This window comes from Eriocheir sinensis, chromosome 14, assembly GCF_024679095.1.
Source record: "Eriocheir sinensis breed Jianghai 21 chromosome 14, ASM2467909v1, whole genome shotgun sequence".
In the NCBI taxonomy this organism is placed as follows: Eukaryota; Metazoa; Arthropoda; class Malacostraca; order Decapoda; family Varunidae; genus Eriocheir; species Eriocheir sinensis.
The window spans coordinates 6037558-6060057 of record NC_066522.1 but is presented as its reverse complement, the minus strand read 5'-3'; the positions used below and the strand labels follow the sequence as shown (position 1 = coordinate 6060057).

Below are 22500 nucleotides of genomic sequence, written 5' to 3'. Positions count from 1 at the left end.
TGTTGTTCCCTTCTCTTCATATCTTTCCTTCTTTACTCTCTTCTTCCATTTCCTTCCTTCACCGTGTCCTTCTCTTTGCTTCTTTCCGTCTCTCCTATCCTATTTCTTACTTCTAACAACCTCTAGCTTCTTCATTCTTCTCCCATCGTTGTTGTTGTTTTCCCTCTTCATATCTTTCCCTCTTTACCCTCTTCTCTCCCTATTCATCTCTCCTTCATTTTCTTCCTTCACTCTCTAATCTCTGTTTCTTCCCGCGTCTCTCCTTTCCTTCCTTCTTATGTACCTCTGCCAACTTTTCACGCTTCCACACTTTCCTCTCTCCTTGGTTATTCTTCTTCTGCCACTCATCTCTTGCCTCTGCCTACTCTTCTTCATATCTTCTTCCTCACCATCATACTCTCTCACAGGTACGTGGTTCGCCCGCCTAAAGATGAGCAATGGGGGACGCAGGTGAACGGCTTGTGGACGGGTATGGTGGGCACGCTGGAGGCTGAGGAGGCGGACGTGTCGATGATGCTCTTCTGGTCCTTCGCGCGTAAACAGGTCATCGACTTCACGAGGATCTACACCAATGAGCCCTTCGTCATGATTACCCGCAAGCCTCGACCTCTCCCGCGGCAACTGGCTCTAGTGCGGCCCTTCAACGGTGGGTGTTATTCTTTTGTTTGTTTGTTTGTCTGTGTTAGTGTTGCATGTTGTGTGATACTGGATGGTTGATTTTGGGTTTATTTTCGTGGTTGTATAATTATGGTTGTGCTTGTGTTGTTGTGTTGTGTTTGTGGTTTTTTTGTTGTTGTTTTGTGTTGTGTTTGTTTATGTTGTGTTTGTAATGTGTTTGTTTGTCCGTGTTGTTTGTGTTGGGTTGTTGTGGATTACGTTACCTTTCTCTCTCTCTCTCTCTCTCTCTCTCTCTCTCTCTCTCTCTCTCTCTCTCTCTCTCTCTCTCTCTCTCTCTCTCTCTCTCTCTCTCTCTCTCTCTCTCTCTCTCTCTCTCTCTCTCTCTCTCTCTCTCTCTCCCACACTTTCTGTAATTTCTTCCTTCCTTCCCTTCTTCCGATATTATCCGTTTTCTCACCTCTAATCTTTCATCTTTCTTCTGCAATTTACTTATTCCCTTCTTCCGGTAGTATCTGTTTTCTCGTCTCTTTTTTTCCTTTCTCAATCGTCTTCTTAAAACCTTCTTGCCCCTTTCTTACCTTGCAGCCTCTCTCTTTACCTGCATCTCCTCTCCAAAGCGTCACTCAGTTTCCTTTTGCATCCATCATCTAACTCTTTCTCCCATATTCCTACTTTCACGTTCCGACTTCAAACCACACTTCTTTCATCCATCTAATTCTTCCCTTCCTCACCCATCCTTCACCCAACTCTTGACTCTCCCATCACATATATATCTCCTTTTCACCCATATTCTAACTCCCCCATCTCTCACTCTTCCCTCTACCACCATTTTCCCAACTCTTCCCTCTCTCTCCTATATAGACACCGTGTGGTTGGCCCTCCTCTTCATCACCATAGTGGCCGGCGTCTTCCTGTGGGCGCTGCAGAAGGTGTGGGCGTGGTTCTCCGGGGACCTCTCACCTTCCCTCACTAACTCCCTTCTTCAGGCGTTTGGCATACTGCTGGAGGACCCCGTGATGAAGATGCCCGACACTACCCATGGGCAGGTGTGTGTGTGGATAGTGGAGAGGTGGTGGAGGGGTGGTAGTGGTCAGTGGATAGGTAAGAGTGAGTAAGTGTGGTGAGTTTGGTGGGTTGTGAAGTGTATGGCTTATGGAGAGGCTAAATTCTGGACGGGTAAGGTAAGGAAAGGTAAAACAAAGGAGTGTGCGTAATTATTAGTAGGTATAAAGGTATGGTTTATGGAGAGGCTAAATTCTGGACAGGTAAGGTAAGGCAAGGAAAGGTAAGGGAGTGTGTGTGATTATTAGTAGGTATAAAGGTACGGTTTATGGAGAGGCTAAATTCTGGACAGGTAAGGTAAGGCAAGGAAAGGTAAGGGAGTGTGTGTGATTATTAGTAGGTATAAAGGTACGGTTAATGAGACAGGTAGCAGTAAACAGGCAGTAGATAGACAGGTATAGTAGTAGACAAGTATATGTAGTGTATGGTCCAAGGGCAGGTTACGGTGTATATGTGTGTATTAGCAAGTATAAATTAACGGTATATGGGAGATAGGTAGATAAGGGTGTATAGTAAGCAAATAGACAGGCAGAGGTGTATACATAACACTAACACGCACAAAACAAAAGCACACTCACACACACAGCCACAGGATCAACCACGAACTCTCTCTCTCTCTCTCTCTCCCTCTCTCTCTCCGACTCTTCCTCCCAGATGCTGGTGGGGTGGTGGTGGCTGTTCTGCATCCTCATGACCGCCTCCTACCGCTCCTCCCTCATCGCCCACCTCTCCGTCCCCACCACGCCGCCGCCCATCGACACCCTCAAGCAGCTCCTCAGAGTCCGGGGCGCCAGCTGGGGGATCGAACCCGGCTTTGGACTCGGCTGGGACTGGTTCAAGCTTAACCTGAACCCCGAAGTGCAGAATATGTTCAAGACTCTACAGGTACGGGTTGGTGAGGGTTGGGAGGCGTGTAATGAGGGGAGGGAAGGGAGGGTTGAAGTAGATGAGAAGTGAGTGTGAGGTTAATGTTTGTACTGAGTTGGTTCTGATTCTTTGTGTCAGTTTGATTCTCTTTTTTCTTGATTTTTCTTATGATTCTTTTTTATCCTGTCACCAAAACACACAAACACTTACACACACATTCTATTTATATATATATATATATATATATATATATATATATATATATATATATATATATATATATATATATATATATATATATATATATATATATATATATATATATATATATATATATATATATATATATATATATATATATATATATATATATATATATATATATATATATATATATATATATATATATATATATATATATATATATATATATATATATATATATATATATATATATATATATATATATATATATACGAAAACAATCCCAGTTACTTCTGCCACCTCAACTCCTTGCCTTTCCTTCCTTTGCCTTTCCCTTTTCTGGAACTGAAAATCTCCATGGTATTATTTCATCACTTTGACCTTCTTGTTAGGCAAACAACCCCACTTACTGACCTCTCCCCACTCAACTCGTCTCTCTTGCCCACCCTCTATACATCCATCCTCCTCCTCCTCCTCCGCCTCTTCCTCCCTTTCCCTTCCTCTTCTTTCTTTTCCTACTCCTCCTCCTTCTCCGGGGTTCAGGGTAGTAATTTCCTCTTATTTCTTTCTTTACTGTAAAGTTTCCATGTCCCTTTCTTCCTTAAAGGCACATGGTGTTCTCTTCTATTTCCTGCCGGCACGTTGCCGGAGGGAGAGGTTGGTGGGGAGGAGCCTTTATCTATTCTATCCTGTCCTATCACACGTAGATTACTAGTAGTAGCGGTAGTAGACAGACACCCTCGCCATAGACCGCCAGGTCTTTTAGTGTCTGTTCTTCCTATGTATATTCCTATGTATATTCCTCCTCCTCCTCCTCCTTCTTCTCCTTGCACTAACTACTACTGTTCTCATAATGCTTCTTTCCTTATTTCATTTCACTCTACACGCAAGCAACAAACAGGGAATTCACCCTCAGTCATAATGTAATGAATCGTCCTCTGTTCATAATTGACTGAACTCCGTAAAACTCATCAGCCTCCCCACCGCTATAGCAAGATGTTTGGCCATTCGCTTGAACTATCTTGAGTTTGTATGTAACCAATGGCACGCGCGGATGACAAGTACAATAATAACATAAGGTCTAGACAATAACAAACGAAAAGATAAAATATACGGTAGAAATGGTGCCAACGGAAGCTTCCCGGTTGCCTCTTCGTCAGCACCATTTCCTTCGTCAGAGGCTTCCCGTACGATTTAGGACGATTGCGTACGATTTGCCGCGAATCACGCCCAAAACCCATAAAAGCACCCCAGTGGCGGCGACACCGTCTTCCCAGTGCAGCCCATCACCCAGCAACACGGACTACATCAGCCTGGAAGCCTTGAACTACCTATCCGACCACCAACTGAAGCTGCTCAAGTTGATGTGAGGCCTAGACGTCCACGAAACCATATTAGGGCTGGCTGTGCAATTACTGCAACGGAAGAAGAAAAGGCAGAGGAGGAGGCGGGTCATACGGAGCAAGTCCTGTATCCTGAGAGGACGATTCCTCGCCCAATACGCCCCTGTGCTACAGTCACAAAGGGTTCCACTCAGCCGTCCTCATGGCTGTGGCTGACGCGGACAAGTTTCTGTATGATGATCTTACCAAAGCATGCTCGTTTGATGGAGGAATGTTTTCTGACACCGTCCTGAGAAACGCTTTGGAGGCTGGAAGCACTGGCTGCCTGAACCGGAACCCTTCCACCGCAGGACAAGCCAGTACCCTCTTGCATAGTTGCAGGTGATGCCTTCTCTTGAGGCAGTGCCGATTTTAGCCTTTTTGAGTCCCTAAGCCGGATCTCTTTTGGAAGTACCCCTCTCTCCCCGCCTCTTTGTTCACATTTTTTCCTATGTATTCACCCCACAAGATATATCCACGTCCTAAGCAGCGTAAAGACACCTCTCCACCCGAAATTGACCTCTCTTGTGGCCATGGGCACTCTTTACTTTTGTCTATTATGGAAGCGGTGAGTAGCGGGCTTTTTTTCTACACTTTCAGTTGCACTTGAGCCGTCTCCATTGTTGTAAAAAAAAGAAAAAAGAAATAATTTACATACAACTTTTGCTGGAATTTGTTTAATGATATTGTTTATAGAATTTGTTCACGGGGTAATAATAATAGCACCACACACACACACACACACACACACACACACACACACGCACGCACGCACACACACACACACACACACACGCACACACACACACACACACACACACACACACACACACACACACACACACACACGCACGCAAACGCACGCACACGCACACACACGCTCAGCAATACCTCACCCCCTGTTCCAAGACCCCACTCACACACCTCTCAACCTGCACCTTATATACCCTCTTACCATTTACTTCGTCTTTTTTTTCTTATTTCCTTTCTTCCATCTCACTATCTACTTTTGTTTATGTATGTATGAATGTATGAATGTTTGTATGTATGTATCTATTTATTTATTTATCTATCTATCTATCTATCTATCTATCTATCTATCTGTCTATCCATCTTACTATCTACCTACCTATCTATCTATCTATATGTCTGTCTATCTATCTGTTTATCTGTCTGTCAATCTGTCTCTATCTACCTATCTCTGTGTCTATCTCTCTATTCCTCTCTAACACCTCTTACAGGTGCTGGACGTGGAGGATCAGATGCCACTCGTGCTGAAGGGCCGCCACGCTTTCTTCACCTGGAAGTACTACATCAAGACGATCGTTGCCTCTCAGTACACCACTCTGCAGGGCGTCACGCCGATCCACATGGGCAGAGAGGAGTTCGTGCCGGGCTCCACGGGCTGGGGCGTCAGGTGAGGGACTGCGAGGGAGGGAAGGGTGTTGCTTTGGGTGTTGTGGTGTGTAGGGGATGATAAGACCAAAAAGAAGATTAATCGAGTCCCTATGAGTCTTTTTTTCGTGCTAATGGTTGGTGCAGATCAGTGGTTCTTAACCTTTTTCATCGTCTTACCCCCTGAGACTCTCCAGGGCATTACAGTGACCCTATATTTGTATTGTAATGGTGAACTTTGCGTAAAGGTAACGTAAAACTGATAGAGGTGGGCGCGGTACTGAAAAATCAGTAGTGCGTTTGCGGTAGTGCGGTACTTTTTCCGGAGTAGTGCGGTTGCGGTAGTGCGGTCTTATTTTTTTTCTTTTTGTGTGGTACGCGGTGTTTTTTTTTTTTTCTTTTTTTTTTTACGTCGTTGCCTGTTGCGCCGGTAGGCATCTTCCTGGTGGGGCCTGATGGTCGGCCCAAGGCTTCTTCCAGGTGGGGCCTGATGGTCGGCCCAGCCCGCTCTGGCGCAGGCGAGTGTTTATAGTGGCGCCATCTTGCATTGGCTCATGCTGCCCCCCGGAACTCGTTCTTGATTCGCTTGGACGGCTTCCTCTAGAGTCCGGGTTGATGGGTGGTCTTCAGGACAGCATGTGGGTAGTTTTAAGCCACTCGGCGGTGACTGAAAAATCCGAGTGGTAGCGTGGGGATTCGAACCCGCGTCGTCCATCACGCGGTGAATGTGGGCCCAGTACGCTATCAGTTCGGCCACCGCCTACCCAAGGTGTGCGGTAATGCGGTAGCGGTAGTCAAAATAAAAAAAATATTTCAGTGCTTGTCCTGGCTATCCAAACAAAGGAAACATGCTTAAAATAGTACAGTGAAAAATAGGCCGGCACCACTGACGGGTCCGGGGTTGAAATGGCCGGCACCGCGCGGGTTAAAGAAGGCTCGTAGTGAGTAGTTTAGTCTTTCTATTTAGTATTTGATTTTGAACAATAACTGAAAAGTCAGAATGATTGAATCACTGATTCTGATGACTGATACCGATTGACTGACTAAGTCTGATTCACTGTAAAAAAAACATTTCTGTGAGCATGCCGCGCTGCAAATGTTGTCTTCGATAGTTTTCAAAGTACTGCAAAAAAGTACCGCAGGATTTTTTAGTGCGGTCGGCGGTAGTGCGGTATTTTCAGAAATTTTGCGGTAGTGCGGTACTTTTTTTATGATGTGGTACTTCCGCACTACCGCACTAAGTACCGCACTTGCCCACCTCTGGTAAAACATAACTAACTATATGAAGATCCTGATTTATTGAAAATGTTACAAATAAAAGACCTTGAAAAATGCCACAAATCCCCCACAAGTGCTAAAACAGTACAGACCATCAAGCTTTTTCCACTTATAAACACTTATACATTGGGCCAGACAATAACCAATATAGCACGGTATCCATTAAAAACTCATCTTTGATAAATAAAATTGTTCACGAGAGGTATATTAATTTTTCTTAAGCAAAAAAAAGTTACTACAAAATAAAAGCTTAGTTTTCTTAAATGCAAAATAATAACTTAGTATTCCTAACTGCAAAATAATATCCTAGTATTCCTAAATTCATTAAATGAAATCCAATATTCCTCGAAACAATAATTACAGTAGCTACCTTGCTCCCTCGTTGTGTGAAACTGGAAGACAAAGCGCATTGGGAGTCGCATTTGAGCAGGAGCGAGGCACATACAATCTCCCACCGTGGCCATGATCTGAGTGATTGCCTGGTTGCAGTGTTGCCACTCAGTTTTGAGAAGTAGTACCAGATTGTACCAGTAAAAAGTACCAAATGAGAACAAAACTTTCCAGATTGAGTAAATAAAACATTATTTACTGGTCTACATACCTATAAAAATGTAAATCTATCTCCTCTTGGGGTTCTGAAGGTGTTGAACACTAACGAAGTGCATGGCAGGACATAAATGTAACGCCTTACGAGATATGACACAAGGACGCGTGGCAGCAGCACGGGCAGCGGCGCTGTGGTGGCAGTTTTGGCTGCCGAGGGAACTTGACCGTATTCCTGCTTCTTCGTCGGTGTAATAGTGATTATACGATCTGTACCGCGGTGATACGCATCGTGGCCGCAAACTTTGGTATTCGCAGCAGCCTAACATATCATTTTGAAACGAGGGTTACCAACCCATCCGCAGAGAATGCTTTAAATAATAAAAGACATTTAATATCTTTTTTTTTTTACTAGTACTCCATTAGTAGTGGCTTAAGTTATTTCTGATGCCATAAGCATCTATACCATTAAAGATGTAAATATGGTAATTTTGTGACCAATAATCAAGAGGGGCAAGTCGGAACCCTGGTCACAACACAGCTGAGACCACAGATTCAATTATTACGCAGAGACAAACATTACTGGGTTTACCACTGTTTAAATTTCTAGTTTTTCGTGGTAAGCTGGTGCAACCATTAAAAAAAGAAAAAACATGAAATACATACATACAAATTTATTCATACATATAAATTCACTGCTCTTCCAGCGGTGATAAAATGATTGTTGAATAAAAGTTCTCATTACAAGCCTATAGGCACGAACATAAATGTTAAGAGGCGAGCATACGCTCTAGTTGCGAGTGGCCTTGGTGCTCATCTCCGTTGCATTGGCCCTTGAGTCTGTGGTGGGTACGAACCCATTGCTCCGGGACACAGGGCCAGTGTGACATCTGAGTTACCACAGTTTACCTTCCCCAGGTTTCCCCAGGTACCCATTTATCGACCAGCCCGAAAGTGAGGATGAACAGCTAAGGGAGCTTCACGCCGACTGCCCTGGCCGGGATTCGAACCCTGTACCACGGAGGTAGGAAGACACTGCAAAATAAAGCAGAAATGGGCTTCCGAAAAATTTATATTTATATTACAGCACTTACTGCGTACCTGGGCACCGCCACCCCGCACCCCTCGCTCCCCGGCGCCTTCCCTTTACCCCGTGACATTTCTATCCGACGACTCCCGCCGTCCCTCGCACTTTGCCCCTCGTCCCTCGCCGCCCCTCGCACTTTGCCCCTCGTCCCTCGCCGCCCCTCGCACTTTGCCCCTCGTCCCTCGCCGCCCCTCGCACTTTGCCCCTCGTCCGTCGCCCTTCGTCCAAAGCCCAGCTTCCCCAACGCCTCACGTCCCTCTATATTAAAAGGGCCCATCAATAGCACTTGACAAAATTTCCGGCAATTTACTTCATAATGGTCGTGATGTAACAATATTTCATATTTCTCTTCCTCCCGAGGTTAACGGACGAGCCTCAAGAGCTGCGTAAAAAACATAGCAAGGAAAAGTTAAGCTCTTGGAAGATTTGTATTTCTGTTGTTTCGCTTTCGCGTCGTTGCTTGGCGCAGCTGAGGACGTCGTTCCAACAAGCCTTACGTGGAAGAATTTCCGGAGAGCCCCAGAGTTTCTCAGATCAGATACAACAAAGGTCGTCCCCCCACAGCTAATTAACGTGGCCTTTCCTCCTCTGAAGAGACACACTATGGCTGCCATACGTGCCCCTTGCGGGCCTTTTGGATTTTTTTTGTGCCCTTAAGCTGTCTCCTTTACTGTTATAAAAGAAGAAGAAAAAGAAAAAGAAAAGAAGAAAAAGATGAAAAAGAAGAAGAAAAAGAAGAAGAGGAAGTAAAAGTAGAAGTACATGAAGAAGAAGAAGAAGAAGAAGAAGAAGAAGGAGAAAGAGATGCAAAGAAAAAGAAGGAGCAGAAGATGAAGATGATAAGAAAGAAGAAGATAAATAAGAAAAGGAAGAAGAAGGAGACATAAAAGTAATAGAATCAACAATATCCTTGCCACTGCTATCTCAGCCGTTATAGTTTACACCTTCTTTAAGAACTGCAGCGTTGCAAAGGTCACTGGAAGAGTTCACTTCAAGCCGACAGGTCTGCAGACGCTCCCCGTAAAGTAAACCAAACTGTTGCCGGATGGTTAAGAAACACTTTGCATTCGTTCCTTCACGGTGAGATATGGGGTGCGGAGAAGGTGCGATCTTTCTGTTTTTATTCCTTCTCTGGTGAAGGAGACAGAGCCAAGGCTAAGCAAACACTTTGCATCAGTTCACGGTGAGATGTGACGCGCGGAAAAGTCATGGTGGTCAAGCCTATATAGACTCTGCAGTTTCTTTGTGTGCAGGAGTACCTAGGTATGACATTTACTCTTTGTAGTATGTCCGTGTCATGACTGGGGCTGTTTTGGTTGTCATGGAGTGGTGGGGGCCCGTGACAACCAGCATCTTTCTGGACTACCCAAGAGGGCCAAAACTCGCTTTCATTGTTAAGTAGCGATCTGTCCTGTTCCTGCTTCTTCAGATAGCTGTTTACCTTACTCCACCTCTTCATATGCTTCCTCCAGCTACGCTTCCGCCTCAAGATACTGCCAGGCTGGCATTCCCCATGTATGGGCGACGGCAGGGACCTATTCTGCTCCTGCGTCTTCAGGTAGCCGTTTACTATACGCTGCCTCTTCATAGGCCTGCCCTCGTCACTCTCCCGCTTTCTGACGCTGGCAGGCTGGCAGTACCTATGTATGGCCGTAGGTACGGTATTAGGTTGGTAGCGCCCATACACGGTCGTAGGCACGGCGGTGGGCTGGTAGCACCCATGAACGGGCACTCCGGCGCTCTCAAAGTCCCTGACGATGCCCGCCTCGTCAAAAATCTCCCGGCTGAGACGCACCGCCTTCACGTCTCGCTGTGGCCGCATGGACTTGACAAACTTCCTGATGAGCCTCCTGGTGGACAGGTTGGGGTGCTGCACGATGAAGCTCATGAAAGCCAGACAGTAGTACTGGCACGTGCTGACGCCCACGCCTTGGATGCCGGGCCGCTCCAGACGGCAGCGAACGAGACTCGTGCCGGAGCGGGTCACGGCCGCCATCACCTCGGGGGTCGGGCTGATGGCAAAGTTGCTGTCAAAGAAGCAGTACTCTCCGTCCAGGCCCCGGTAGAGCACCACGGCGTGCACCATGGTGTCGGGGCACGCCTCGCGCGGGCAGTAGAGGTAGTGCGGGGGACGCACCCTCACCCACAGCTGCACGCCCTGCCCGGGGGACAGCCTGAAGGAATGTTTCTGGGAGGGTGGGACGTAACGGAACCTTCCGGCAAGACGTCCTCGGCCAGAGTCCAGCAGCTCCACGAGCTCCCCACACTTCATGACCCGCACGCGCCGCAGGGCCGCGAAGTACTCCCGCACTACTGTCACGTCGGTTGTAGTGTTGGCCATCCAAGCTGCTCCTCACACTCAGTGTTGAGTCGTACAGTGAAGAGGCGGCGATTTGACACGTCACCTCGTATTTCGTCAGTTGGTTTTAGGGAGCCTGGAGTTGACATTGCACGGGGGCGAGTCTAGAGGTGGGGGCGCTCATTCAAAAGGCCTCTATTTGTCTTTGTGTGTGTGTGTGTGTGTGTGTGTGTGTGTCACTAATAACTCTTGGAAACACGGGGGTAACCTCAGGGCCTTGGGAGATGGTTTGCCTCAGACCTTGAATCCTTACAGTTTCCTGCCTTCCGGAGCATTGGTCCGGTGGATTAATAAAAAAAATCTGATGACCCGCCGATGTGACGGGCGATTCGTGTTGTGTGGAATGCGATGTTTCCTTCATCTATTTGTTTATTTACTTCATATGACTAAGCAGAGAGAGAGAGAGAGAGAGAGAGAGAGAGAGAGAGAGAGAGAGAGAGAGAGAGAGAGAGAGAGAGAGAGAGAGAGAGAGAGAGAGAGAGAGAGAGAGAGAGAATAAGGTAATGTAGACTTAGTGATATGAAATAGTGTAATAGGATAGTAAAGGAAAAATATCCCTTAAAATGTGTTTGGAGAAAATACTGAGCGATCTTGTGCGACAGAGGAGCAAGATTTATTGTAGTGTCTAACCTCCCAAAAGCCTTGAAAATGTTGACTTCCGCCAGAAAGTGTTGTCGTTGGGTTGCGTTTGTTTGTTGATTGGCCGCGCCGGGTTCAGTGCACCTCGCGCATATTCATTATTCAGTCTAATGTGTTACGTATGGCATACAAACAACACAGAAGCACAATAACTGTTCCAACAATTCCAGATTTTGCTGCCATTCCCGCACTCAACACAAAATTAAAAGTAGCGAACAGTCTGTTTCTAAATATTCCGTCTAGTATGTCGGGGTGTACATCGTTTCCATAACACAAAGAATTATATATCTTCCAGCCTACATATATATGTCTATACTGTTCATCTACCCTGCACTGACTCCTATTCTCTACACTCTACAGCCTCTTCGCCAAGGCTGGCACTACGGTACGGTACGGTTGAAATTTTGATAAAAAGTACGATACGGAATTACGGTACGATATTTTTTCCTAATGTGCGGCACGGTATGATACAATTACGGAAAAATTATCAAAATTCCGAACCTTAGATTTTTTATACTTTCCTGCTCATTAGCGCCTGGAAGGCTATATTTAGGAGGCCTGATACATGTATAGTCACTTTGTAAATGTGCCTTTTCAAATTTATCGACGTGCCCTAATTATTTTTTTTAAACATTTATTTTATGTATGTATATATATTCTCCTGATGGTACGATAACAGTACGAAATTATGGTACGGTATTTTTGCCGTATTGTACGGTACGGAAAAATAGCTGGAGGTATGGTACGAAATTACGGTATGGTATTTTTTTCAGGTATGGAGTACGGTTAAAAAATCCGTACCGTACCGTACTGCCAGCCTTGCTTACGAGACTATTCATTTCATTTCCACAATGTATAGAACAAAAATACCATCTCTATTTTGTACAAGATCTTGTAGAAGCCGTACAGCCCAAAAGTACCAAATCTGGTACTTTCGTTCCAAAACGGCAGCACTGCCTGGTTGTGGTTGATGTCTTTAGCAGCTGGTCACCTCAAATACATGAAATAATAGACTTTCTCCAAAACCCTCCGTGACCCCTCGAGAAACCCCAAACAACCCCCCAGGGGGTCACGACCCCCACGTTAAGAGCCGCTGGTGTAGATGTTTTGTCAGACTACCACCAGCGTCCTAAAACTACTCTTAGAAATGCCTCCTACGATAGTCTTGTCAAATGTTTCTATCTTGACACCGAAATGTTTAAAAATATGGCCTTGAGGGGTGTGTGTGATGGCGTTTCTTTCTCCTCAATCTTTTTCCTTATTATTTCCACTAGTTTTCAGGAAGGTATTGTTGTGGGTGTGGAGGTGTGTAGGGGTTGCGAGACTTGTGTGTTTGTGAGGGTGTTTCTTTTCCCTCACCTCTATTTCCTTATTTTTCCATTAATTTCCCAGGGAGGTGCTGTTAGGGGTGTGCAAGAGACATGTACAGACAGTCTAGCTTCTTGTGGTCCCCTTATATCCTTGTCTTATCCCTGTGTACCTATTTTTTCTGCCCTTTTTCCTTTTTTTTCACGTGTTTTCCATGGAGGGTGTTTTTGTAAGCGTTGAGTGGCGTTGTGGTAGATGCTAAGATATTTATGCGTATGAGGGAGTTAATTTTCTTATGTTCTTTTTCTGTATTTTTTTTGTTATTGGTTTTCCAGGGGGTGTTTTTGTGCGTGTAAAGACGTGTAGGGATTTTTTTTTTTTTTACAGCAAAGGAGACAGCTCAAGGGCACACAAAAAAGGAAACAACAATAAAAGAAAGCCCGCTACTCGCTGCTCCTAAAAAGAATCCAAAGATGTGGCCGAAAAATGGCTAAGACTTGCGTGTATGTGGGAGTGTTATTTTTCCATCAGTCCTTCTTCTGCCATCATTATCTTTCCCCAGTCTTCCAATACTCTGTTCACTCCATTTTTATCTTCGTCCTCTTTCCCCTTTCCTTTTTCCTAATTCTCATGTCTCAATCCTTTCAGTTCTCAATTCACCTTATTTTGTTATGTCATTCTTCTTTCCTCGGTCCTCTTTCCATGATCATCACGTCTCCTTTCAGCCCTCTCTTCCTCCTTCTTTTCTCTTTACCTCGTTCCTCTTTTTCCAGATTCTTACGTTTCTGTTTCTAGCTTTCCGGTTTCCTTTTATCGCACCTCTTTTTCCTCTTTTTCCTTCCCCCAGTCCCCCAGAATCAAAGTTTTCGTCTCCTTTTACTCGTTCTCAGTCGCCTAACCTCCTCCCAGCCCTTTCCGAAAACTCTCACACATTCCCGGTCCCGGTCGCGACCGTCCCCGATGACTCCCGATAAGCCGGTCGCCGGTCGACCGGCTGTAAGATCGGGGGTTGTCGGTGGCAGACCGCCGGTCGACCGCCGGTCGACCCTGAGGACCGTAGACGCAGCCGACCACCGCCGGGCAACTTTAAAATTTTCAAAGATATCGGCGGTGCAGACCGGCGGCAGACCGGCGGTCGACCGCGAGTGAACACCTGTGTCTGACCTGGGGATTAGCGAGGGATAAAAGAGAGAAAAAAATATAAATATATATATATATATATATATATATATATATATATATATATATATATATATATATATATATATATATATATATATATATATATATATATATATATATATATATATATATATATATATATATACATATATATATATATATATATATATATATATATATATATATATATATATATATATATATATATATAGAGAGAGAGAGAGAGAGAGAGAGAGAGAGAGAGTTTTATGCACACGAATGAATTTAGGTATGAAGCTATTTATGAGGTAATTATAAATATATGAAAATGCAAAGAAAGTGTTTGCTCGTCCATGTGCAGCAGGTCTGCCGCCGGTAGACCGGGGGATTATTCCGATCGGCTTATCGGGAGTCATCGGGGACGGTCGCGACCGGGACCGGGAATGTGTGAGAGCCCCTTTAGTCCTTCTTCCCTTCTCATTCTTCCAAAACCACCACCACTACCACCAACACCGCCACTACTACCACTAACAACAACAGCAACTACCACCACCATCAACACCCACAACCCCAACCATCACCTCCAAGATGATACCCTCACAACCACTCCCTTACCATCTATTAGGTCTTTTTTATATTTACTTACCTCCTCTTTCTCTATATCTCTCTTTATCTATTTATTTTCCCCTTTCCTTGTCCTTCTTTCTCTCTCACCACTACTCACAACCACAACCAGCACCCACCACCACCATCACCACCACCACCTCTTACACCCACAGGAAGGGGCTGCCGTTCCTGCCGCCGATGGACAGGATCCACGACAGCCTGGTGGAGGCGGGGCTGGTGGACCACTGGCTGATCGAGCTCTTTGAGACGTCCATGAAGAAGGCGAGGCTGGAGGCGGTGCTGAAGCGGGAAGCGGCGGGAGGGCGAGGAGAGAAGGAGGAGGATTCGTTTCTGCTGGACAAGGAGGAGGTAAGTGCGATAAAAAGGAGGAGTAGATAAGGGAGGGAGAAATGAGAAAGAGGATGATTCATTTCTTCTGGGTGAGGAGGAAGGAAAGGAGATACAGAGAACAAGGAGGAGGAGGATGTGTTTCAGCTAGGCGAAGAGGGAGTAAGTGAGATAGAGAAGGAACTGGAGGATGATTAATTTTTTCTGGGTGAGGAGAAACGAAAGGAGATTATAAAGAACTAGGAGGAGGAAATAATAAAGGAGGAAAGAGAAGGAGGATGTGTTTCAGCTAGGCGAAGAGGGCGTAAGTGAGATAGAGAAGGAACTGGAGGACGTGAGGGAGGAAGAAAGGAAGAAGGAGGAGAAGGATGTGTTTCTGCAAGAGAAAGAGAAGAAAGAGGTAAGGAAAAACCGAGAAAAGTTGAAGGGATAGCTAAGTGAAGAGATGATGAGAGAGAGAAGTTTGTGTGTCTACTAGAAGAAGAGAATGAGCTAAGTTAAGGGATGAGAGGGAGAAAAGGTGGAGGTAAAGGAGAGAGAGAAAGGGAGAGGCATAAGTGTCTGGTGCAAGGAGAAGATTGTAAAGGTAGAGATGAGGAGTGAGAGAAGATGGAAAACGCGAAACAGAAGGAAGAGTAATAATGTGAAAAGAGAAGAAGGGGAAGAAATGTTTACTTTTACCTTTAGAGTTTGTTTAGTTACCCCGTTCAACACAGAAACAACAAACATATTTTTGTATTACAACGCTTTTATTTTATCAAGGCTTCAGGCGGCGGGCAGCAGAGAGCGTTAGTCTTGAGCATCAACCACCTGCAGGGCGCCTTCTTCCTGCTGTTGCTGGGGGCGGGGATTGCCCTCGTCTTCCTGCTGGGGGAGAACCTGCTGGCTTATTCCTCCTTTCTGCTGCCGCTGTTCTCCCTCCATCCCTCCTCCTCTTCTTCCTCTTCTTGATCCAACGCCTCTTCCGACGTAATTCACCGCCGCCATCACCGCAACTGCTGACACTCGATATTCTTCTTAGCAGTTTTTCGTAAGGTTGCAACGAAACAAACACATGTACATACATACGTGCCAGCGTTGCCAAATTGTCGTACTCTGAACATTGCATTTATCATTTTTAGGCTTCTAGACCGTCGTAACCACACAAATAACGATAGAAAATTAAAGTTATAGTTGCAACGGTTAAATATTCATGTTTTTAGTTTTTTTTGTTGAGTTATCGGTCAGAAACTACGAAAATGCAATGCGATGTGTACGATAATTTGGCAACGTTGATACGTACACACATACATGCACACACACGAGTGGTTCAGGTAGTGACGTCACCAGTTTTGCCTTTTCCTCCGACCAATCGTATTGTTTTTTTTTCCGTTACGCTTCATGTCTTAACCCGTCTGCTGCAAATGGCACGGATTTGGCTTTTACTGGTAGCCTGGTAAAGTACACTCCCAGGTCCTTTTCTGCCTCTGTGGTGGATAGTGAAGTGTTTCCCATGTGATGTTGGTATGCTGGATATCCCCTCCCAAGGTGCATGACTTTACATTTTTCTTCATTGAATTGTAGCAGCCACTTTTTGTTCCATTCCTGTAGCTTGGTGATGTTATCTTGTAGGAAATCCGTAGTCAAGGGGTTAATCTTTCCATCTGATTAGTTTCCTCTTGATGTGTTTGGAGACCATATTTTGTGTGTCTATTTAGTTTTGTGTCTTTTGCTCTCTCTCTGTTTTCCCGTCGTTGTGCGAAATAATGATAAATAAATGAATAAATAATACCAGGGTACTATTTACTAGACTCATATTGCGGGTAAAACATGTGTCTCAGCTCTTGTACCTCGCACCAGACACAAGCTCGTTTTATGTTTATATCGATTGTTGATCATTTACGTCAATTAATCTTGTAAGAGTGGTCATGATAGTGTGTGTGTGTGTGTGTGTGTGTGTGTGTGTGTGTGTGTGTGTGTGTGTGTGTGTGTGTGTGTGTGTGTGTGTGTGAGTGTTCTAAGATTTTATATTAGTTGATGAGAGTAAATTGTTAAATATTGCTTTGCGTATTATTTTGATCGCATAGAAAATACAAATTATTGATAAAACAATACACACACACACACACACACACACACACACACACACACACACACACACACACACACACACACACACACACACACACACACTTCATGTTCGCTCGGCTGTCCTGAGCATACAAGCAGGTATCATGCATGCATCGTGTATTTTTACGTGTAGGAAAATTGTTCCCGCTGTGAGATCAAGAGTGTTTACGCCCAATCATTCCACGCATTCCCACGCACACGGCGACGCTGCAAAGCTAACCACGCAACAGAAACAAGGGAGAAAATAAAGTCAGAAGAAGTAACAACAAAATATTTGGACGGAACGGGCAAACTAGACAATTACACATAATCCTCACAGAAATAGCAGACTTGATAATCTAATAAACCTGACAAATCAAGAAAAAAATATATGTTGGGTATATATCTTCCCGGAACCACTTCCTTGAAATAGAACATACGTTTATTTTTCTTCTTGTATAACTACATCTAGGGAAGAGTTTTGTAAGAAGGAAACCGATTGTATGTTACATGTTAAGGGAATAAGTCTCCCAATTAATATATCTATCAAAATATCCACTTTCATATATATCTGTCTATCTATCTATATGTCTATCTTTCTATCTATCTATCTATCTATCTATCTATCTATCTATATGTCTATCTATCTGTCTATTTATCTGTCTATCTAACAGTCTATCTCTCTATCTCTCTGTCTACCCATCCATCTATTTGTCTATCTATCAATCTGTCTGTCAATCTAGTTTTCTGAATATGCTTATCTACCCAACTACTTATCCATGTAGTTACGTAATTTATGATAACATAAGTATGATATTATAAGCTTGATGTTCCTATTTAACACTATACTAATAAACATTGTTACGTGAAGAGGTAAATATATATGAATCTTCGCATGAAGTTGATCTAAACACATATTTGGTGAGATATTCTATTGTCTCTTTGCTGCTTTTTCTGTTCAGCTTCTCTTCCTTTTTCCTCCTTTCCCAGTAGCTGCAGCACCTCCAGGCATCCCAAACTGCCTCCTAGAAACTGATGTTGATTGTCAGTTTTTCTTTCCTCAATCAAGGCCAGTCCTCCCTGACGACGATGATCCTATCCTATGAACTACACTAATAGGTAGACTGTTTGTTCTTGCAGAGTCACGTTTCTATACAGCTGCATCAGTTACCTCTTTCGTTAAGTTTCCTGCACACTAGCAAAAGCCTTGAGCTGTTTAAACTATCAGGGGCTTAGTACTGACTCCGGGAACTGCCTCTTGGGTGCTGGACTCCACGAAATCTTGATCATTGTGCGTCACGCAATCTTCTACTTTGATGTCGCTATCAGTACGTGAAATAGTTTTACCTGACGTTTTAGAGTCCTCATCTTCCGAAACAGAGGCAGAAGCAGAACAAAATACTATTATTGATTGGTTATTCACTGCCGTCTATCTTAAGATCAGTATAAAAAATACAGAATGAGTTTTGTCATAACAAAGAGACACCTGCAAGTCATTGGAAATTTGCTGGTATATATTAAACACTTGTGGCAGTTATAGCAAACACCTTTCCTGAACAGTGTCTGGTGTTGTCTGCACCGCCAGTCTGCCTCTTTGGGCAACTACGAACGCCTGTTTTCATGTCTAAGTTGTATGTGACAACAGGCGGCTGACCACAGCGCGAATATTACAAGTTCTCAAAAAAAAAAAAAAAAAAAAAAACGTACCTTATGAATCACAAAAAAATGGCATAGGAAAAGCACAAACTAATATAAAGACATTAAATAAGATTATTTACATTATTAAAGACTAAAAGGGATGTATCAAAGTTATCATTGCTGTGAACGAAAATGTGTAGAATAATGCAGTATATTTTTTTTCAACAATATGGTTGGATCATAATTCTAAAGGTGAAAATACACAATAGATACATGTTACCTTCCCTGTTTGTGTACGTCCAATAGCTGTGAGTACGTGAAGTGCGTGTGGATGTCTGTGTGTGCACTTTTAGCAGTTCTGTGTACGTAACTGTGTGGAATGTTGCAGCATAACTATTCTTATTTTCCCGGGTGGAAAAATATTCCTAAGCCTTTACACACAAGAGAAACAGATGGGACCTGCGAAGTGACGTACGGCATGACGACAGCACGTGGAGCGGAGCCTGGCTGTGGCTGTGGCTGCAGCTGTGATCCTGCCCTGGTTGTGAATCTGGTTGTGGCTGCGGCTGTTACCCGTGCTGTGGCTGGGACTGGGACTCTGGATGTGACTGGCTGTGGTTGCGGCTGTGACCCTGGCTGTGGCTGCAGCTGTGACCCTGGCTGTGGCTGCAGCTGTGACCCTGGCTGTGGTTGCGGCTGTGACTCTGGCTGTGGCTGGGACTGTGACCCTGGCTGCAACTCTGGCTGTGGCTGTTACTGGCTGCGATGGATAACAAAACGGAATATTGCCTCCGGTATTGGTTGACGCGGAACCTTCAGACTTCCCTTCCCCGCGTCGCGCCCTGACCTCCTCGGCCCTGCTGCTCCCCGGGCGGCGCGGAGGGGCATGTCAGCAGAGTATCATTATAGTCAAGCTCTAGCGCGACGGCCACACACCCGGGGCGTAGGGGACACTGCCCCCGCCCCGCTGGTGTCTGGCCCCGCCAAGACTGGTCTTCCACCTAACTAGGCACGGTAGGCAGCGCCGTGGCACACAGGGCACTGCTGGTATTTTCTTGGTCATGGTCGTGGCCGTGGTCGTGGCCGCCCACAGCCTCCAGCCCCGCCATGAGGCCAAAACCGAGCAGCAGCGCCAGAAACTTGAGGAAGCCATTCATGGGTTTGGTCCTCTCACGCTCCAGCACCTCGCAGAAGGTGACATACAGGATGGTGCCGCCGGACACCGCCTGCAGCATGGTAGGTGCCAGCAGCCCCCCCGCTGTCTCCTCGGTGGAAAGGCCCTCCACCAGGGCCCCGATGAGGCCTCCGATTGGCGAGGCGACGGAGAAAATAATGATGGAGACGAGGAAGGCTTTGAGCTTCATGCCGGTCTGCAGCAGCTCCATGGACATGCTGAAGGCGAGGATCACTTTGTGGCTGCACAGCGCGGCGAACAGCGTCCAGATGTCTCGCGTGCTCTCCTCCAGGCCGATGGCGAGGCCCTCCATCACGCCGTGGAAAGAGAGAGCCGTCACCACTACGAGTGTACCCATCAGCGACAGGCCCTCCGCGGCGGGCTCGTGGCGGTGGTGGAAGTGGATGGAGTGACTCGTGCCCTCGCCGCCCTTTTCGTGACCCGCCGCCTCCTCGTCCCCCTCGAAGGCGTTGTTGAGGTATCCATTGACTTCTTTGATCACCGCCACGCCCAGGGCCGTAGAGCGGCTGGCTGTGCTCACACGCACCTCAGACAGCCTCCTTGACGACAATCGCCTCTCTCTCGCCTGCTTCTGCGCCTCCTCCACCGTCTTCGGCCCCTTACTAATTACCTGTGGAAGCAAAATCACCTCATCACCTGCCCACACCTTCCCTGCCCTGCACTACGAGTCTGCTACACACCTGTCCCATCCACCACTATTCAAAATATCGAGGGGTTATTTGTGTTTTCATTTGATGCCTCTGGCCAACAGAACAAACAACGAAGTGATCACACCAACGCAAACACCAATTTTCAAGGTGTGCATCACCCACCTGAACTTCCTTGACCTTTGTATGGTGGTCAACCCAGGCGTGGATCATCTCCTCCATGAAGTAGACAAAAAAGAACCCGGACAACACGGCCACCTCCGCCACTGGGTAGGACGTCTCATGGATGAAACCTACGTCCATGGCGTACTGGAAGTTGGCTTGTGTCTCCGGGAGCAGGTGAAGAAACACAATAGAGAGGAGGACCCCGGCGCCGAAACACAGACACACCGAGAGGCCAGCCTGAGGACAGGAAGATGAGGGCAAGGGTGATAAAGAAGTGTAGAGAGGGTCTGGAAGAGACTGTATCGATGAATGAGAAGTGAAGGATGGAGAGTAGCAAACAGAAAACAACAAAAATTATATGAAGACCCAGCTGAGAAATCAAAGTATCGAGGCTATAAGGAAGGAGAGACGGATAGCAAGCGTGTACGAGTATTGTGGGAAAGGTTTCGGGTTAAAAGAAGAAAACGAAAGAGGAAAGAATGATACAGATAAAAAAAGAAATACTGGCGCTGAAACACAAGATAAGCAAGGCCAGTATTTTGAAGCTGAAGAATTCGAAGGACGGTAGAGAGGAAGAACAGTGATGCAGAGTGAATTATATGACAAAGACAGAAAAAACGGTATTCAGATTGTGCAGAAGACAATATGAAAGAAAACTACCAAAATCACCACAACCACCACCACCACCATTACTACTGCCATTTCTCACCTGGTTAAGTTTGCGCAGCAACACGTCGCGGAAGTAGAGGGGCAGGAGACTAGCAGCCAGGGTGAGCACCAGCATCAGCACCAGCACCAAGGCCTTCGTGCCCTCCAGGCTGAGCGACATCCTGGCTCTGGGGGCGCACGAGACGAGGAGTGTGGGTGTGTGCATGATGAGAGTGGGATGGGGGGTAATAAAGGTGTGTGTGTGTGTGTGTATGTGTGTGTGTGTGTGTGTGTGTGTGTGTGGGTGGGTTTGGGTGTTTGGGTGTGTGAGTGTGTGAGTGTGGGTGCGTGTTTGTGTGCCGGTGGGGGGGGGGGGGGGGAGCGAGGAGAAAGCGGTATCTGTTTTTTATTTCTTATCTTACTATTACTACTACTACTACTGCTACTACTACTACTACTACTACTACTACTACTGCTACTACTACTACTACTACTACTACTACTACTACTACTACTACTACTACTACTAATAATAATAATAATAATAATAATAATAATAATAATGATAATAATAATAATAATAATAATAATAACAATAATAATAATAGTAATGCTCCTGCTTTTGCTGCTCTTTACCAGTGTTCCTACCAATAACACTGCTGCAGCTTTTATAACAAGAATAAGAAAATTTATATCAGTTGTTTTCTCCGCATCACAATCGTCTAGTCACTTTACTAATCTCCTTAACCTTCCCTCTTCACCCCTCTTCACCTTTCACCTCTTTTCACCCTTCCATCTTCACCCCTCTTCACCATTCATCCATCACCTCTTTTCACTTTTCCATCTTCACCCCTCTTCACCCTTCACCCTGCACCCCTTCTCACCCTTCACCCTGCACCCCTCTTAACCCTTCACCCATACATTCCACCCTTCCTCGTGCCCTCTCCCCCAGCCTTTCTCAGTAGCGTAACACTTCGATTAGCGCAACTGGTTAACTGGACCACGCAAGATTACAGAAGATAGAGATTGCTTTTCTTTCATTCACTTTCCTTTCATTCGTTCGTTTTTTTAATGTCCTTGTTCCTTATTACCAGTCCTGTTTTTTTTAAAGTTGCGTGTGTGTGTGTGTGTGTGTGTGTGTGTGTGTGTGTGTGTGTCTCTCTCTCTCTCTCTCTCTCTCTCTCTCTCTCTCTCTCTCTCTCTCTCTCTCTCTCTCTCTCTCTCTCTCTCTCTCTCTCTCTCTCTCTCTCTCTCTCTCTCTC

General features: G+C 45.4%; 2 protein-coding genes across 5 annotated transcripts in view; one reads left to right on the top strand and one right to left on the bottom strand.

The window, feature by feature from the left end:
* LOC126998363 (glutamate receptor ionotropic, kainate 5-like) overlaps nucleotides 1–17077 on the top strand; it is a 24019-nt gene extending 6942 nt beyond the window's left edge. For 2 of the 4 annotated variants that reach the window (XM_050859892.1, XM_050859894.1), the window contains 6 exons: nucleotides 408–646; nucleotides 1480–1664; nucleotides 2335–2565; nucleotides 5375–5550; nucleotides 14683–14878; nucleotides 15620–17077. In XM_050859892.1, coding sequence (XP_050715849.1) covers nucleotides 408–646; nucleotides 1480–1664; nucleotides 2335–2565; nucleotides 5375–5550; nucleotides 14683–14878; nucleotides 15620–15808 — 1216 coding nt within the window. In that variant the 3' untranslated portion in view covers nucleotides 15809–17077. Of the gene's footprint in view, nucleotides 1–407; nucleotides 647–1479; nucleotides 1665–2334; nucleotides 2566–5374; nucleotides 5551–14682 lie in introns of those variants that run through there. The other 2 variants (XM_050859893.1, XM_050859895.1) reach the window with 2 other exon arrangements.
* Nucleotides 17078–18778: 1701 nt separating this feature from the next.
* LOC126998365 (zinc transporter ZIP3-like) overlaps nucleotides 18779–22500 on the bottom strand; it is a 5845-nt gene continuing 2123 nt past the window's right edge. The window contains exons 2-4 of the mRNA XM_050859896.1: nucleotides 21300–21426; nucleotides 20591–20827; nucleotides 18779–20388 (exon numbers count right to left, since the gene is read on the bottom strand). Coding sequence (XP_050715853.1) covers nucleotides 19585–20388; nucleotides 20591–20827; nucleotides 21300–21419 — 1161 coding nt within the window. The 5' untranslated portion in view covers nucleotides 21420–21426 and the 3' untranslated portion in view covers nucleotides 18779–19584. The remainder of the gene's footprint in view (nucleotides 20389–20590; nucleotides 20828–21299; nucleotides 21427–22500) is intronic.